This window comes from Schistocerca piceifrons, chromosome 6 (assembly GCF_021461385.2).
Source record: "Schistocerca piceifrons isolate TAMUIC-IGC-003096 chromosome 6, iqSchPice1.1, whole genome shotgun sequence".
NCBI classification, from domain to species: domain Eukaryota; kingdom Metazoa; phylum Arthropoda; class Insecta; order Orthoptera; family Acrididae; genus Schistocerca; species Schistocerca piceifrons.
In genome coordinates, this window is record NC_060143.1 from 36,132,173 (window position 1) to 36,151,154 (window position 18,982).

The 18,982-nt window shown below is 37.8% G+C and overlaps 1 protein-coding gene across 2 annotated transcripts in view; it reads right to left on the reverse strand.

The window, feature by feature from the left end:
- LOC124802977 (anoctamin-1-like) overlaps window positions 1-18,982 on the reverse strand; it is a 265,666-nt gene that overhangs the window by 188,198 nt on the left and 58,486 nt on the right. The window contains exons 1-2 of one of the 2 annotated variants that reach the window (XM_047264076.1): window positions 5,361-5,500; window positions 4,863-5,014 (exon numbers count right to left, since the gene is read on the reverse strand). In XM_047264076.1, the coding sequence (XP_047120032.1) occupies window positions 4,863-4,868 (6 nt within the window). In that variant the 5' untranslated portion in view covers window positions 4,869-5,014; window positions 5,361-5,500. Of the gene's footprint in view, window positions 1-4,862; window positions 5,015-5,360; window positions 5,620-18,982 lie in introns of those variants that run through there. The other variant, XM_047264075.1, reaches the window with a different exon arrangement.

Consider the following 18,982-nt stretch of genomic DNA (forward strand, 5'->3'; position numbering starts at 1 on the left):
GGTCAACTTAGGACAGCAATACGGAAGAAAAAAAATTCCAGACTTTGTGGGCAGGATTAGGGAGCTGAATGTCAATACATATGAATTGAAGGAAAATGATGATACCAACAGCGTCCTTCTGCAGGAAGCAGAACACAGGGCAGTGGATACATTTGTGCAAGGGTTTCCACCAAATGCGTGAGTGAAAAAAAAAAGGGGGGGCAGAGTTTCCTAAGAACTTAGCTGAAGCCAGAGCAGCTGTGCTGATGTTGGAAAAGATAAAAACAGTGACGTGAGTTTGGGGTGGAAAAAGAATTTCCACCCCACATATTAATTGCTAAAGGTGTGGACAAACAGGTCACAAATGGCACGAATGTTGTGAACTGCTTTGTAAGAAATGATGATAAAGTTGGAAATTAGAACAAAAGACTAACAAGGAGCATGATAAATGAACATGACATGGGAATAGTAATTGACTGTGAAATGACAATGAGAGGTATAGAGTGCCATGCAGTACTTTCAGTAAAAACAAATGCACCTGAAATGGGTGCAGTGGTAGAATTTTGCCTGGAATGGAAGGAAGCATAAGTTTTTATTGGACATGGGACTGCAGGTATCCACGGCAAGCTTGGACCTCGTGAAGAAAAGGAGGAGGAGCCCACCATGATGATGTAGGTTAAGTGGAGTGGGTGGAAACGACGGCCCTTCTCTGGGTTCACCAGTGTTTAGTTTTTGGATTGGGGGAAAAATTTCCAGGTTTCGTATGGAAGTTTGGCTCATACAGGTGAGGGTTACTATGCAATTTTAGGTTTAGATTTCTTGTTTAAACATCACATGAGAGTCCATTTAGAACAGCAGTTATTGCAGCTTCACCATACACCATTCTGTTTGGGTACTATGGCCAAGAATACTGAACTGCTGCAAGGCATGGCCCAAACAAGGGCTAAGTCACCTATACTGCATGCCTGCATGCACAGTCACTTACCATTGACTTGTGAGATAAAATACTGGGGGGGGGGGGGATAGAGTAGAAACTAATTTGCTGCTAAATACATTGTGTGTACAAGAGCCTCTAAAGGAAAATGATGAGTAAGATAAAGCATGGTGTCTCGTATGTAGGAGTGTAGTACAGCTCTTGGAATTAGTGAGAAGGTAGTGTCCAACTTGACAGATAATTTTGGCACCATGGATACATATATAGCCAAGGGGTTAACAGTCACCAATTTGCAGATATTTCAGGAGATGGTTTAGAGAAAGCAACTATGGATCCTCAGCTTAAGCAAGCTGCCAGTTTAGCTGCGTTACTGGAGAAGGTAGAGCACTTGGAAGGACCAGAGAGGATAGCAATGAGCAGATATTGCTAGAGTATGAGGATCTGTTTAATCTTTGTTGATCTCTGTCTGCAACTCCAGTGACACAGTGTAGAATCCCAACTGGGAATTAACTATCTGTGTCAATGCAAACTTTTTTTCAAACAAGGGACTATGGAGTTCTAACAATTAGTTAGAAGTTGCACCAGAAGCTCACTTGAAGACAGCATTTATGGTCCTGTCATGACTTAAGAGTATCTGTATATGCCACTTGGACAGGGTGGGGGTGGGGGGGGGGGGGGGGGGGGGGGGGGGGGGGGGAGACAAACAAACACACAAACACCAGTCCATTTTAGCACCTCTTACACAAAGTTTTGTGGGGATTGAAACCTCAGCAATGTATGGTGTAGTTAGATGACATAATTGTCTTTGCAAAAAAACTTGGATGGGTACTACAGCTAAGGGAGTGTTTAGTTGGTTGTGCATGGTACACCTAACATTCAGTACAGAAAAATATCACTTCTTGCTATAGGAAGTATGGTGTTTTGGGCTTGCAATTAGTCATATTTTTTGCGAAGACAATTATGTCATCTAACTATACCATACATTGCCGAAGTTTCAACCCCCCACAAAACTTTCTGTAAGAGGTGCTAAAATGCACTGGGGTCCAGGATAATAAAAAACAAACAGGATATTTCTGACACTGCATACAGAAAAGGAGTTGCAGACTTTCTTAGGTCTAGCCAGTTATAATCTGCAGTTTGTATTAATTTTGTGGAAACTGCACAGCTGCTCACTCATTTATTGAAGAAAAGAATGAAGTTTCACTGGTTAGTGGAATGTGAAGATGTGTTCAGTCTGTTGAAAGAATTGTTAACAACTGAACTGTTATTGGTTTCTCCACTCTATGAAAGGGAATCTGAGTTGTCAGGTGACATGAGCAATTATGCACTTGGCTTTGTATTAAGTGGGTTGGGCAGAACATTCCATCAAATGTGCATCTCACCAGCTAAACAGCAGAAAAGAACTATTCTGCAACAGAGAAAGAGATGGAGACGCAGTTGCATAACATAATTTTGATTTTATTTATATGGGAGGAAACTTAAAGGTCATAATTGATAATGGAGCTTTGAAATGGCAGTTAGATTTAAAAGATCCATTGAGCAGCTTAACATAAAAAATTGATTTTGAAGTATTTCACTGACCTGGCAAGAGACATGGAAATGCTGATGGGCTTAGTTTGTGAAATACAGTGAATAGGTTCCACTGCTGTAGAATGGTAGAAGGCACAAGCAAATGACCAAGACTGCAAGCTATTTGCAAAGCAACTGCAATTCATTGTGCCTGAAGATATATTATGTAAGCAAACACAGTTATGACCTCTACTGTTGTTCAAGCTCCATTGCAAAGTGAAGTAGTAAAACTGAGTCATTACTGCAGAGATTACCAGAGGCCAATAAACCATTTGAGATGATCAGTTTGGAGCTCTTTGGTCCTTCTGAACAGCCACTGTCAGGAATTTTTTGTGTGTTAATGATAATATACCACTTTCCACACTGTGTAAAAATGAGAAATGACAGCCATTCTGAATCAACAAGCCAACACAGTGGTGCAAGCCATGGTTAATAACTTGCTAGAGACACCAGCCTACCCCATCCCCTTTGTTTTCCCATGACCAGTACAGACACAGCTGTGGGACCATATTCATACTTGCTTGGCAAACCTTTTCTTGGGGTGGTTAACCACTGAGGACACCTTCTCCCACTTCCCGTTGTCTGCCTTCAGAAAACAACAGCATCAGAAATGGTAGGAGTCTTGGACCAATTCTTCGCCATATAGGGTGCATCATGCACTCTGGTGACTGACGCTGGTCCCCAATTTTGAAAGGTTTTGTACCCACAGTGGAATTAAACCTCTTATCATACCCCCTTTCCACCTAGCTTCCAACAGGCTAGCAGAATCATTTGCATACAATTTCAAAGGGCAAATTTTAAAAACCTTAACATCTGTAGGTTGTACTCAATGTTACACTTCTTTATAACTACTTACACATCCACTTCTGTAACTGATTGAAGCCCTGCAGAGCTCCTTCATGGACACCCTCAATATCCAGTGAGGGTGCCTGTGGAGCGGCAAGTGTCAAAATTAACGTAAATTTCCATAGTGGGCAAATATAAGGCTGTCTGGCAGTGGTCCCTTGCTGTTTTCTGTTATCCTGCTCACCTCTAGCAGTGAGCTGTGACCACTGTGACAATTTACCAGTGCCAATTTATATCTGTGTGAATAGCACTTTTGACTCATGAATAGGTGGTTCCCAACACTGGCAGGCTAAAAGGAACTTCGTTTTACATCATACTGAACAATAGTGCCCCTAGTGGCTAAACAGTGCTTGAACTTTATTCAGACTTGGGCAAGAACTGGTTCATATGGAATTTCTGCCAGGTTTCATGACTAACAGATAATTTTAATTTGTTGTTCCAAAGTTTGTGTTCAATAAATGTTGTTGACTGCAATAGGGTTACAGTGCTGTGGGATAGTTAATGTCCATCTTTGAGCTCTTGTCTGTTACAGTTTTCAGCATGTATCGAACAACATGCGACCACTCACGCTGCCAGAGCTCCTGTTAGTCTTATTTGGTGTGGATCCCACACATTTCAGCAATATTTTAGGAAGGGTTGCATGAGAATATGTAAGCAATCTCCTTTGAAGACTGAATGTATTTTCTGAGTATCCTACCAATTTTTTGGCACTGAAGAAATACTGCATGTATCTGTTTCCCTTAATCCACACGTTTCAGGATATCATGTGTATTGTATAAGGTAAGTCTATGCACACTGCTGTGCTTTAGTATTAGTATTGTACTCAATTTTGGCTATTATAGATGGAAGAGTGCAGTTTTTACAGCAATGAATTTACAGTCATCTTTTCCCTATTGACATTATTTGTTTATAGCTCTCTTGTTTAGTTACTTGCTTGTCTGAAAAGATTTTTCTTTGTTAACACAGGTCTGTAATGTTCTACACATTACTTGTCTTTTAAAGTTCACTCTCCATTCTAGCTGTGCTTCAGTGACAAAGTCTACATAACCCAATACAAAATTAAAAATATGAAAAAATTGAAGAAACTTTCAGACAACATACATGCCATGCAGTGTCAATATATAGGAGAGATCAGATAACCTTATGAGTTGTAGAAAAATTAATCAATATGAGAAAATGAAAAAAGTGCACAACTTGGTGGAACAATATACAATGGTGAATGAAACAGACTTTAAAAGTTTCAAATGCCTTATGTTACCAGTGTGGATTTTCCTGTAGGTTTGGAAGTCAAGGATCATTATTCAAAATAAAATGTATGCTACATAACAAAACCCATTAAAATCTTGAATTAGGATATAAAAATCATAACAATTGTTATTTATTACTATTACTAACTGCTTTCAATTTCTGCACACATCAAACTATCTTCTAACACAGCAAATAAGCTATGATATCAGTACTATGCCAAGACTACAATTCACAAAAGATGACAGATAATATTCACAAGACACCCTCAGAAAGCTAGGCCACAAACCTGCATAAATTATTTCTTGCTTCTTTTTTTGTTAGTGTTTCAAGTCTCAGTGATAGGGACATCATCAAAGAAAAGCATTTACAGTCTTAACTGACAATGCACGGGAAGGGGATCAGCCATTGATTTATTTAAGGAACCATCCTAGGAGTCACCTGAAATGATACAGATTCTATTGGAAATCTAGATTAGAACTGCTGGACTACAAAATGAACACAGGGCTTGCTAAATGATCCAAAATGTAACTGTTCTACATGCAGCGTATAACTAGTCAGAGCTCTGCAACATCATACGCAGATCATCACTGAGAGATTTACAAAAGGGAATGTCATATGTAGAAACATCTAGACAATATTACTATTTTTAATAATACTGGCAAGTCAGCTTAAAGGAAAAACAATGGTACTAATAAAAATTATAAAATAGTAAAATTATTAAAGAACAATATATAGAGGGAGTGTATGCAAATGATTAGTGAAAGCATGATATGTGATATCTAACCTTGTCTTCTGCGTCACTGGTGCTGAACTGTGCAGGTTTGTCCATTAGTCTACAATTCTCTGCAGTGACTGCCTTATCACCATCAGCTTCTTCTTGTTCTTCCAATGGAATGTCTTCTGCACTATGGTAGACAGTAAAGCGTGAAAGACTTATATACTCTTTGTCACGCTTTGATGGTTCTGATGTCACAGATACAGTATCTTCAAATACTTCTTCTTCATCCATTTTCTAGATATTTATTTAGTTAATAAAATGAGACCTGAAATAAAGAGCAAACATAATTCACTTCTAGTAAATATCACAATGAATCCATGTGGTTTTCTCACATGTAATTGGGATCTGACATAACAAATCTACTTTTTATTTTTTTAATCGCGGGGAATACTTTTAAATCAGAATTTAAAAAGTAAAGAAAAAAATACAAAAACTTTTAATTTGTAACTATATCACTTTTTTCTCATTTGTTGTCTGTCTGTCTGTATGGCGGAGCTGGCAGAAGAGGCACCTTTTTCTCTTTGGGTACAAAAAGAGTAAAATTAGCAACTGAACCCCAGAGGGGCGGCTACAGACAGCGTCTGACTCATGGTGAGCGGCTGACTTTAGGCTGGGATCCTACTGCCTATGTGGAAAGTAACGGGAAACTACTACATTACATTCCCAAGCAGTACATGGTATGTATCTCTATGTGAAAGATTCCGGAGTTAAAACTTCCCCTCATTCGGATCTCCGGAAGGGGAACACATTGAGAGTAAACATATTTGAAAGGAAGAAAGGGACAGTGAAGGGAGGAAAGATACGGATTGGAACATGGAATGTGAGGACACTTCTGCAAGCAGGAAGGCTAGAGAATGCAAAACAGGAGATGAAAAGGAACAGATTAGATGCCCTTGGTTTGTGTGAAATGAGATGGGGAGAGAATGGGGAGATAGAAAGTGGAGATTATAAACTCTTTTACTCAGGGGAAATCAAGAGTGGTAAAAATGGAGTAGGAATATTGATAATGGGTAAAAGCTGAAAAATAAGGTAATGAAGGTACAATGTATTGATGGAAGACTGATGATGATACGACTGAAGGGTAGTTCAAAAGATTTGGTATTAATACAGGTATATATGCCAACCAGCCAGCACAGAGATGAGGAAGTGGAAGAATATTATGAGAAAATACAAGAACTCATCGAGAAAGAAAATAGAAATGCCTGCATTATCATCATGGGGGACTAGAATGCAGTGGTGGGCGAAGGAAGAGATGAAGATACAGTAGGAAAATTTGAATTAGGAATAAGAAATGAGAGAGGTGAATGACTAATTAGTTTCTGTAAAGAAAATTCATTAGCAGTGGGTAACACATTATGTGAACACCACAAAAGGAGATGTTACACATGGATATCAAATTTGAATGGGGAAAGATATCAGCTGGACTACACCCTGATACAAAAAAGGTTTAGGAACTGTTTGAAGAATGCTAAAGCTTATCCAGGAGCAGGTATAAATTCAGACCACAAGCTAGTGATTGGAGAAATACAAGTGAAGTTGAAAAAAGTCTGGAGAGGTAAAGCAAAGGAAAGACTAAACATAGAAAGACTCAAAGACGTAGGAAAGGCATCAGATTTGGAGAACAGATTTATGGAAAAAGGCAAAGAGGTAGTGTTGATGAAAGTGTTAATGACAAGTGGATAAAAATGAGGATAGGACTCATGGACTCTGCCAAAGAAGTACTAGGAATTAGAGTATCCCAAAGCACCAGGAAAGAATGGATAACAGAAAACATGTTGAAAAAGATGGAAGAGCGCAGAAAGTGGAAAAGTGTAGAAACTGAAGCAGGCAAAAAGAGGTACAGGAAACTGAATAATGAATTAAGAAGAGAAACTGAAGAAGCAAGAGAAAAATGGATGAAACAGAAATGCGGCAAAATAGAGAAAATGGAGAGAGAGGGAAAGTATGAAATGATGTATAGACTGGCTAGTGAGATAGTTTTTGAACGTAAAAGAAAGAGGAATAACATGAAAATAGAAAGAGTGGATGGTACTCTAGCAGAAGAACCACAGGAGGTTTTGAACAGATGGCAAGAATATATTGAATGTCTGTATAAGGGGGATAAAATGCAAAGCGAAATTAAGGCTGAAGAGGAGCAATATGTGCCTGAAGATGGAAAGGGATTTACCATCTTGGAAGCAGAAGTAGAAAAGGCACTGAAGGAGATGAAGAATAGGAAGGCATGTGGAATAGATGATTTGCCAGCAGAACTGTTGAAGAGTTTGGGAAACAAGGCAAGAAAAGGAATAGTCTACCTCTGTAACAAGATATATGACAAAGGGGAATGGCCTGAGGACTTCACTGCAACACTTATGATACCAATAGAGAAAAAGAGAAATACTAAAAAATGTGAAGAGCACCGGACCATCAGTCTAATTTCTCATGCAGCTAAAGTCTTGCTGGAGTGTTGAATAGAAGGTTATATGGCAAGCTGGATAGTGGGACTGCAGAGGAGCAGTTCGGATTTAGAAGAGGAAAAGGAACAAGAGATGCTATTGGCCTGCTAAGAACTACAGGGGAAAGGTATATGGAAAAGGGTAGAGAAATCTTTGCTGTTTTTATAGATTTAGAAAAGGCTTTTGACAGAGTTCAGTGGAACAAGCTGATGGATATCTTGAAGAGGAAAGGAGTAGATTGGAAAGAGAGATGACTGATACAGAATCTATATTTACACCAGAAAGTAAGGATAAGGATTGGAAATGAAATGTCAGAAGGAAGCAGCATTGGAGCCTTTCCCCACTACTGTTTAATGTATACCTTGAAGAGATTATTGCAAAAAGTTTAGATGGGAAAAGAGGAATATGTATTGCTGGAAAGAGAATAGAATGTATAAGATTTGCTGATGACATGGTGTTAGTGGCAGAAAGTGAGCGGACAGTGAATAACATGCTCAAAGATCTGAATGAAGCTTGTGTGGAATATGGGATGCAAATAAACACAGCAAAAACAAAGAGTATGGCCATCAGTACAAGACACAGACTGTCCAATATTAAAATAGGACAATCTACCATTAGCCAAGTAAGTGAATTTAAATATCTTGCAAGCACAATAACTGAAGACTTGAGATGTCACCAGGAGGTGAAAACTCGAATTGCCATAGTGAAGGAGGCATTCAACAGAAAGAGGAGACTCTTATGTGGTAAATTAGATAAAGGACTAAGGAAAAGGCTTGGCAAATGTTTTGTCTGGAGTGTGGCACTATATGGGGCAGAAACATGGACACTGAGATGAGAGGATGAAAAAAGGTTAGAAGCATTTTAGATGTGGATGTGGAGGAGAATGGAGAGATTAAACTGGATGGAAAGAATGAGTAATGAAAGAGTATTGGAAAGGGTTGGTGAGAGAAGATGTCTGCTGAAGGTTGTAAGAGAAAGGAAAAACTGGTTGGGACATTCATTGAGAAGGGAGTGCTTGCTAGTAGATGCTTTGGAAGGATTGGTTTGTGGGAGAAGACTGAGAGGAAGAAGGAGATAAAAGGTGAGAGATGACATAAAGGGAAGAGGAAATTATGCAGACCTGAAGAGGGTGGCAGAAGACCGGACAGCCTGGAGAACTACTATGTGAAAACCTGCCTTTAGGCAGAACACTGATGATGATGATGATGATGATGATCATGTCTGTTCTGTCTGTCTGTCTGTCCATCTGTCCTCCTATGTTAAGACCCCTATTTCTCAGAAAAGAGTAGCAGAGGTATCAAGTTGAAATTTATGCCAAATACCAAGGTCTATGGTCTCTTGGTGATGTAAATAATTTAAACTTCTAACTCAGTTTAATCAGAATATACAGCCACATTTGTCACATATTTTAATACTTGGAAACTCACTCATCAAAACCTATAGATGAGGTGTCTATATACACTTCGGTCCAGATGATCTAGCAGTAAAAGGCATGTCTGGAAAGGGGAACCAAGAGGTTGTGGGATTGAAACTTGGTTAGATAATGGATTTTTCAGTCTTCATTTTAACCTAGCCTCCACCTCTCAGTGATGGGAAGAGTTGCTAGAAACAACAAATGGTTCAGTTCCATGTTAAACTGTAGGTCCCCTTTCCCTGGTTGGATAACACAATTGGGTTGGGGACACGAATTCAAACATGGCAAAATTCCTCCTAGCACAACAAGAACAACTAATGGATAAACAGAAAACTGCATCTTGGACATCAGAAAGGAGAAAATCATCTCACATTTGGACATCTTCATTAAAACATGCAAAATCGAATAAGAAAGATGAACTTGTTACATCATTACGAGAACTTGAGAAACTAAAAAGTTATCACTACATACATCTTATGCACAACAGAACACATTTTGAAAATTGAAGAAATTAACAGATGCACCTAGAGCGATACAAGTTATTATCGCATTACCATAAGTGTAATACACTTCCTGACAACTGTTGTTTGTATATAGTGAAGTCATCAGGCTTGATAGGGTATATAAGGGACTTGAATAGAGACAAGTGTTGATTGATAACTGTGAAGGACATGCAGAAGCCATGAACCAGGTAGGCCTGCATTATTAGCAGCGACGAGGTTTGGAAGGTGCCTCTTTGTGGATCTCTATTTGGCTGGCTAGCTGAATCGTGCAACATACAGATTTTTAGGGCATCTGAATGTCACAATGGTTCATTGTGGAACTGCATGGGTATGGGAGGCAAGACATACTCATCATCAAGGTTCCAGTTGATCACTTCTGACAACCTCATGGGAGGTCTTTATAATGTGCACCAAGGACATACCATCACATATGCACCTGCCATCTCAGGAAAAGTGATGGACACCCTGTAACATTCTGTGTTATTCCACAGCATTGCTCAGAGACTGAAAGCAGGTGGACTGCGGAATTACCATCCCATGCAGGCTACCATTAACATAATACAAACAGCTGTGTTTGGAGTGAAGCCATGACTGGGAAGCATGGACTGCTGATGAACGGTGCTGCATTGTGTTCAGTGATGAATCGCAGTTCTGCACTATGGTGGTGACATAGGGAGAGGTTCCATTCTTCCAATATTTTGGATAGGCACAGTGGTATTACTCCTGGCATCATGGCATAGGGAGCTATTGGATATGACTGCAGGGGCCAGCTGATAGTGACTGAAGGAATTCTAACAGCACAGTGGTACAGCACAGGCATCCTGCATCCTCTTACGTTGTTGGTTGTTGGAATTAATCTAGATTTATCCAAAGCCTTTGATACTGTGAACCATGTAATATTACTAGAGAAACTTGAAGCAATAGGTATCAGGGGTACTGTTAAAAAATGGTTTGAATCTTATCTGCAAAACAGGTCACAAGTTGTTGAGCTGAGGTCATCCAACAATCTTCACAATTTTAAACTCATATCTGAACCAAAACAAATTGAAATAGGTGTTCCACAGGGCAGCATTCTGGGCCCATTGTTATTTCTAGCTCCAGACAGCTCAGCCAAAATTCTACTATTAGCAGATGACACGAGTATCATAATTAGTGATATAAAAGGATCATTGTGTACTACAGCAGAGAAAATGCTCTCATACATACAGTCATGGTTTTCTTCAAATAAGCTGACATTAAATACAAAGAAAACAAATTTTATACAGTATGGAAGCAAGTGTCAAGGAGAAAATATATGCCTTATGCTGGATAGCAAACAAATAGAAAAAGTGTGCACCACAAAGTTTCTGGGAATGCGAATAGACCAAGATTTAAACTGGAATGAACACAGTGTGTATCTTACTCAGAAACTTAGCTCAGCATGTTTTGCCTTAAGAATAATACCCAAGGTATGCAGCAAAGAATGTATTAGAGCGGTGTATTTTAGTTATTTCCGATCAGTTGCAAGCTATGGCATAAGTTTTTGGGGAAAAACCAGGTCAAGACTAAATGACATTTTTATTATGCAAAAAAGAGCTATTCGTATCATGACACACAGCCCACCACAAACTCACTGTAGACCCTTATTCAGACAACTGAAGATACTTACAATACCATCAATATATATTTTTAAATGCCTGGAAATGATAAGTAAAAATAACTGCGATCTCCAAGCCAACTCAAGCTACCATGATCACAATACAAGGCATTGTAAAGACTTCCACATTCCCTATGTAGCAAAAACTAGAAGTCAGAAACATGTTAGCCACTTAGGAATAAAGCTTTTAAATGCACTTCCATCTCAAATTAAAGAACTGAAAGGAAAAAATAATTTCAAGCATGAAGTAAAAAAATGCTTGATGGAAAAATGCTACTACAGTGTAAATGAATACCTGTCTCAGACTGTGGATTGAAACCTGTACTTATTTTTTAAAAATTCAAACTAATTTAATGATTTTTTCAACTTTGTAATTATGATACTTAGGAGAAATCTGTTAAATATCCGTAATACGTTTTGTGTATATCCGTAATACGTTTTGTATACAAGGCATAGTTCATGATCTAAAATTGTTTATCATGAGCACGTACTTTTGTTTTTTGGGTAATAAGTTCTTGTACACTACTTATGTACTATGAATATGTAATTCGTTTGCTGTTTGTATATGTTTGTCAATTTATTATGTGTATGTGTTGTTATGTGTTACGTGTAATCAAATGACAAATCCTATATCACATGTGTGATCTATTGGATGCTAAATAAGTAAATACATAAATAAACATACGTTACCTCTCACATGACAGTACTGTGGTGCCATTCTCAATGGAAGGAAAAGAGAGCATGCGTGCAAGAGAGAGAGAGAGAGAGAGAGAGAGAGAGAGAGAGAGAGAGAGAGAGAGAGAACTCGACCATAATAAGCAGTACTTGACAACAGTAAGCAGGTCCACATGAATGTAGGTTGCAGATATGAAGAGAGATGCGCAGGACAGATTAGTGTGGAGACAGCGCTAATTAACCTTATCAGAAATGACTGAGATATCTTAATATGTGATGATTTCAATACTAAATTAATTTTTAATAGTACTAGCTTCATCACTAGTCAAATTTGGTCTGTTCAATGCAGTAGCAGTCCCAAAAAATAAAAGAACATGATGCAACAGTGATTACTAATTCGTTTCTAAATCCAGCTTTCATAAAATAGATGTTAGTCCCATAATTGGTTGTTTGTCAGATCATGATAGTCAAACAGCAGCAACAGAGTATACTCATCAATAAGGTTTAGCAAAGATGGGAAAAGTACAGTTTCAAAGTATCATAAATGCTGACCTTTTAACACTAAACACAGAGGATTTACTGAACAAACAACAGGAAGATTTATCAACGCCTCATAGTAAATGAGATATTTAATTCTTTCCTGGATATATTCTTAGAACACAGTAAAATTCAGTTTTCCTTTACATTGGGCTGGGGGGTAATTAGGGAGGTGGTGAAGAGAAGATGTAGCTAACATCTGGGATAAAAGCATCTTGTGCCAGGAAGAGAGAAATTTAGTTAACCCTTTAATGCTGGTCTGGGGTGCTTTGGACAACTCACATTAAAAATTGCATGTATTATAGATTTAAATTTTCATTAGCTTTCTGTTTAACAGTTACGTAAAGAATAAATTAGAATACACAAATTTCAATTATCACTGTTCAATTCCTAAAAACATACTCTGGGTTGCTCAGAACACTCTGATCCACTCTTAATGTAACAAAAAACAAAATAACACCAAGTGTCAGTTTTTTGATTTTACAGCCATTTCATTGTCACACTTCACACTTCAAGTGAACCCATTATTGTGTAGTGCCACTATTCTAACTGCTTTCCAAGTGAAATAAAAGTCCAGGAGTCAGTTTACTCTTTCTGTCACTGTATAATAACAGTTCAATCTATAGTATGTGTAAGTATGACGAAAACAAAACATGAATATTTGAAGAAATTGAGGTGGAAGAAAGATTTGATGAATTGGATTCAGAATCATCTGATGAGTGCAAAGAAAAGGAACACAAAACTGGTACAGACATGGATGGTGATAATGAAATAAAATTTCAAAATAAGAATTTCTACTTAGAAAAAGACAAATTAACGAAATGTATGAAACACCCTACATCCAAAAATGTAAGGATGTGACCTCAAAATTCTATTAACCATCCACAAAGAGTTAGAGGTGCAGCCAGAATTGTGAAACTGATCTTAGAGTGCTTCCTTTTGTTTTTTGATCAAGGAATGTTCAAACAAATAGATGGATAACAGATGTGGTTGAAATTAAGGCTTTTGTTGGGTTACTTATTTTGGTCTGTTTTTCCTGCTCTGGACATTAGAACTTAAAGGACCTGTGGGACAAAAATGGTTTTGAATTGAGATAATTCACACTCTGATGAGTTTGTACCTGTTCCTGTTCCCATTCAGCAGCTCATAGTCTGGCGACATTCAAATCATGCAAGAGAGAGAGAAAAACCCAAACTTTCACCTATTAAGCAAATGTCTGAATTGTTCCAAGCAAACTGTAACAATAACTACACAGTATCTGAATATACTACAGTTGATGAAAAGTTAGTCACTTTCAGAGGCAAGTGTAGTCCACTGGTATATACCATGCAAGCCTTTGAAATATGATCTGAAAATTCTGACAGTCTGTGATGCCAGGATTTGGTACACCTTTGCCATTGAGATACACATCAGAAAACAGAAAGATGGGCCGCACAAAATTTCAAAACTCACTGTGAGATGTGGCAATTCACTTGAGCAAGACAACTTCGGGTACTGGCTGTAACACAGTGATGGACAATTGGTTTCCTAGTTGAAGTTTGTCTAAAGAGCTGCTGAAGAAGAAACTTCCTTTGCTTCGAACTGTTCATAAAAATAAAACTGAATTTCCAACAGAATTTGTGAATGTGAAGCAACTTGACGTAAACAGTTGCTGGTTTAGATTTCAAAAGGATATGACAACCATCTCGTGTGTGGGGGGAAGGGGGGGGGGAGGACAAGAATGTGATACTTTTTTCATCTATGCACTTCAATAGTAAAATAGATAAGAGCACAGGAAGAAAAAAAGAAGGTTGAGATTATCACAATGCACATCTCCACAAAAACAAGAGTCGATACATGGAATGAAATGTGTGCCACCTACTCCACATCAAGAAGACAAAAGACACTGGCTTTCGGAGTGGCCGAGCGGTTCTAGGCGCTACAGTCTGGAACCGCGCGACCGCTATGATCGCAGGTTCGAATCCTGCCTCGGGCATGGATGTGTGTGATGTCCTTAGGTCAGTTAGGTTTAAGTAGTTCTAAGTTCTAGGGGACTGATGACCTCAGAAGTTAAGTCCCATAGTTCTCAGAGCCATTTGAACCATTTTTTTTTACACTGGCTTCATGCAATATTTTCCCTTATCCTGAATATCTCAGGAATAAATGCTCAAATAATGTTTACCAGAAATAAGGAGACCAATAATATGATCACAAGACTGTTCCTATGAGAACAAGGGCCTTCAGCTAAAAGACAAGAGCTTACAAACAGAAATGTGGATGATGAAGCAAACAAGAAGGGAAAATTTGCAACATGCCAAAGAAGTAAAGACATGAAAACAAAAAGTTTTGTGTGAAGTGCATAAAAAATTTGTCTAACTCATATATTTCATGTGGTTACAATATATAATGATTGATTCAATAAAGAACATGCTTATGATTCAGAATGAAACATAAAATAATGCACAAAGTGTTGAAACATGTCAGAAGTGATAGAGATATATCTATAGGAAATGGAAAGAAGTAAGTATTACATTTTATTTTATTACTGCTTGCTATGTTAATGTTTAAATTAATCTTACTAATACATATAAAGTGCATAAATCTGTGGAAGAGTTTGAGTTCAATACAATAATATTACAACATACATCTTTTGTAGGTTAACATTATTTAGGCTGTTAAACATTGCGGTGTTTTGAACACTCAGTGCCAGTACCAATGTTATAATACAGTGTACCAGCCCACAATGGTTCGTGTACATCTCTATATAATTTAAGCCGCACTGCAAGCAACACAGCTAAATTCATCACTGTATTATCAGAAAAGCAAAAATCTTGCACTATGCCTAAAAAATACAAAAACATACTAAAGGCAATTGGGAGCATTCTTATGCATGGGAAAAAAAACTTTGAAAGGCAAATGATATTCAACTCCCTGGCAGCAACAGCTGTGAAACAGATGACATTACATTCATATCATTGGTCATTAGGCCCTACATTCAGTAAATTATTCCTAACAGCAGCAGAAAACACACAGACAAAAAAAATCTACCACTGAAAGCAGTTCTATTAGATTTACTAAGAAAGGCATAGCACACTCCAACAACAGGCACCAGAAGACCAAAAACATTGCAAAATGATTTAGGCAAGATATCCGTATGTTGCAAAAAGTGGCAATTGACCCTAAATAGTGAAAAGTGTGAGATCACATGAGTGCTAGAAGGAATCCATTAAATTTTGGTTACACGATCAGTCACACAATTCTAAAGGCTGTCAATTCAACTAAGTACCTAGGAACTACAATTATGAACAACTTAAATTAGAACAGTCACATAGATAATGTTTAGGGGAAGGCAAACCAACAACTGTGTTTTATTAGCATAATACTTAGAAGACGCAACAAGTCTATTAAAGAGACTGCCTACACTATGCTTGTCTGTCCTCTGCCAGAGTACTGCTTTGCTGTATGGAATTCATACCAGATTGGATTGACAGATAATATAAAAAAAGGCCAAAGAAAGGCAGCTCTTTTTGTAATATCACAAAATGGAGGAGAACATGTCATAGATATGATACCTGAGTTGGAGTGGCAATCATTAAAATAAAGGCATTTTTCTTTGCAGAGAAATCTATTCAAGATATTTCAATCACCGATATTCTCCTCCAAATGCGAAAATATTTTGCTGACACCTATTTACATAGGAATAAATGATATTTTTAATAAAAGAAGACAAGGCAGAAGTTTCACAGAAAGATTTAAGTACTCATTTATCCTACGCACTGTTAGAGAGTGGAACGGCAGAGAAATAGTGTGAAAATGGTTCAATGAACCCGCTGCCAGGCACTTTAATGTGAACTGTAGAGTAGTCAGGTAGATGTAGATAGTGGAGGACACATTAAGAATAGCCTCCCATGAAGTCTGGTATTATGCCCATCTGCTCTTGACGCAGAGACCAATGCATACAATTTACAATAGACAGTGGAGAACTCTTTAAAGACCGTGATGTTTTTTCATGATAAAAGTACACTGATGAAGAGGCTCATACACAACCCTACTACACACATTGATGGTGGATAGTTGAGTATGTACACAACTGGTTCACAGCAGCAAACAGCTTAACTCAGAATCTTACAAAAATACATACTACGCAATTCTAGCAAATTAAAATGAGTTGCGGATACCAGAACTAGAGAACAATTAAACTATTTGCGTGAACTCCCTGGACTTCCAAATGGATAATAAACTGAGTTGCTACAAATGATTGCTGAAGATTAGATGGATAAGTCAGATAAATAGTGAAGAGGTACTGAGCTGCATGGCAAGAATAGATATTTATGGCACAACTTGATTAAACGAAGAAACCCTCTAGCATCAAGGCAAAATTAATTTGTAAATGGATGGAAGTGTGTGGAGTAAACAGAGGTGAAGAGAAGTGTAGAGGATAGACTAACATAGGGAATGGCATGAAACCAATCTTTGGTCGAAGATCTAAGGAATAGCAGCATATTAGGTCATGTTTCATACTGACATTTATTTATTTATAATTTTTGTGTTCCATAGGTCCTATATATTTTTTGTGTTCCATAGGTCCTTGATGTGTGTGTATCACTAGGATGTAGAATATATCATATTATTACAGTAATAACATATCTAAATGATCATAAGGCTTACAAACTAAATCATTTATAAACAGATACATGAGGTTCAAGTGTTTAAACAACAACACAGATTATAGTAGTGATAATGATTACACAAACAAATTATAAGTCTTACATTCAAATACATATAAAAAGCAGCATTCTGTTGTCAATTGATATGCCAGTGCTACATAGTCAGTTCTTATAGGAATGCTTAAAATTAAACAAATTGTACTAATTGTTACACTGTCAAAAAATTCCTGTAAAGACTAGAAAGAACTATTCAAAAGATAAAATTTCAGTTGTGTTTTGAATTTAGTCATATCCCCGATGACTGATTTAATGTGAAATGGAAGTTTATTGTATACTTTTATGCTTGGATAATGTACTTCTTTCAGTAACATGGTGAGATTTTTTATATCTTTGTGAAGATCATGTTTACTTCTTGTATCATGATCATGATATTCACAGTTTGTTTTGTAAACTGTATAATTATTGAAACTTCCTGGCAGATTAAAACTGTGTGCCGGACCGAGACTCGAACTCGGGACCTTTGCCTTTCGCGGGCAAGTGCTCTACCAACTGAGCTACCCAAGCACGACTCACGCCCCGTCCTCACAGCTTTACTTCTGCCAGTACCTCGTCTCCTACCTTCCAAACTTAAAGGCAAAGGTCCCGAGTTCGAGTCTCGGTCTGGCACACAGTTTTAATCTGCCAGGAAGTTTCATATCAGCACACACTCCGCTGCAGAGTGAAAATCTCATTCTGTATAATTATTGATCACAAAGCACATTAGTGAAAAAATGTACTGAGATGGATGGCGAGGTTCCTGAGCTGTTTGCATAAGTTTCTGCAAGAGCATCTGGGCTGCACTCTATCCATAATTCTGATGACTCTTTTCTGTGCAATAAAGACTTTGTTTGCTCATAACTGGTTACCCCAAGATAAGATGCCGTATGTCATAAATGAATGGAAATATCCTACGTATGCAGCTTTAATTGTTTCCAAATCACAAACAGATGAAATTGAGCAAATGGCGAATGCTGCTGAGTTCAGCCTTTTACATAGGGCATTGATGTGAACTGACCAGTTTAGATTGTTGTTTATGAGTAATCTCAGGAATTTGGAATACTCAACTCTTGATATTCTTTTGTCATCACATTTTATTTCCATATTTTCCCATTTTTTATTTGTTCTTTGAAACTGAATGAATTGAGTCTTGTTAACAATGCGTGACAGACTATTTGAAGTGAACCAATGTAGAGCGTCTTTGAATACAGTGGTCGCAGTGTTCTCTAGACTGCAGTTGGGTGTTTTGTCAATCATAATGGTAGGTTAGAAAATTTAAAAAGGGAAATGGATAGGTTAAAGTTAGATATAGTGGGAATTAGTGAAGTTCGGTGGCAGGAGGAACAAGACTTCTGGTCAGGTGACTACAGGGTTATAAACACAAAATCACATAGGGCTGATGCAGGAGTAGGTTTAATAATGAATAGGAAAATAGGAATGCGGGTAAACTACTACAAACAGCATAGTGAACGCATTATTGTGGCCAAGATAGATATGAAGCCCACACCTACTACAGTAGTAGAAGTTTATATGCCAACTAGCGCTGCAAATGACGAAGAAATTGAAGAAATGTATAATGAACTAAAAGAAATTATTCAGATTGTGAAGGGAGACGAAAATTTAATAGTCATGGGTGACTGGAATTCGGTAGTAGGAAAAGGGAGAGAAGGAAATGTAGTAGGTGAATATGGATTGGGGCTAAGAAATGAAAGAGGAAGCCGCCTGGTAGAATTTTGCACAGAACAC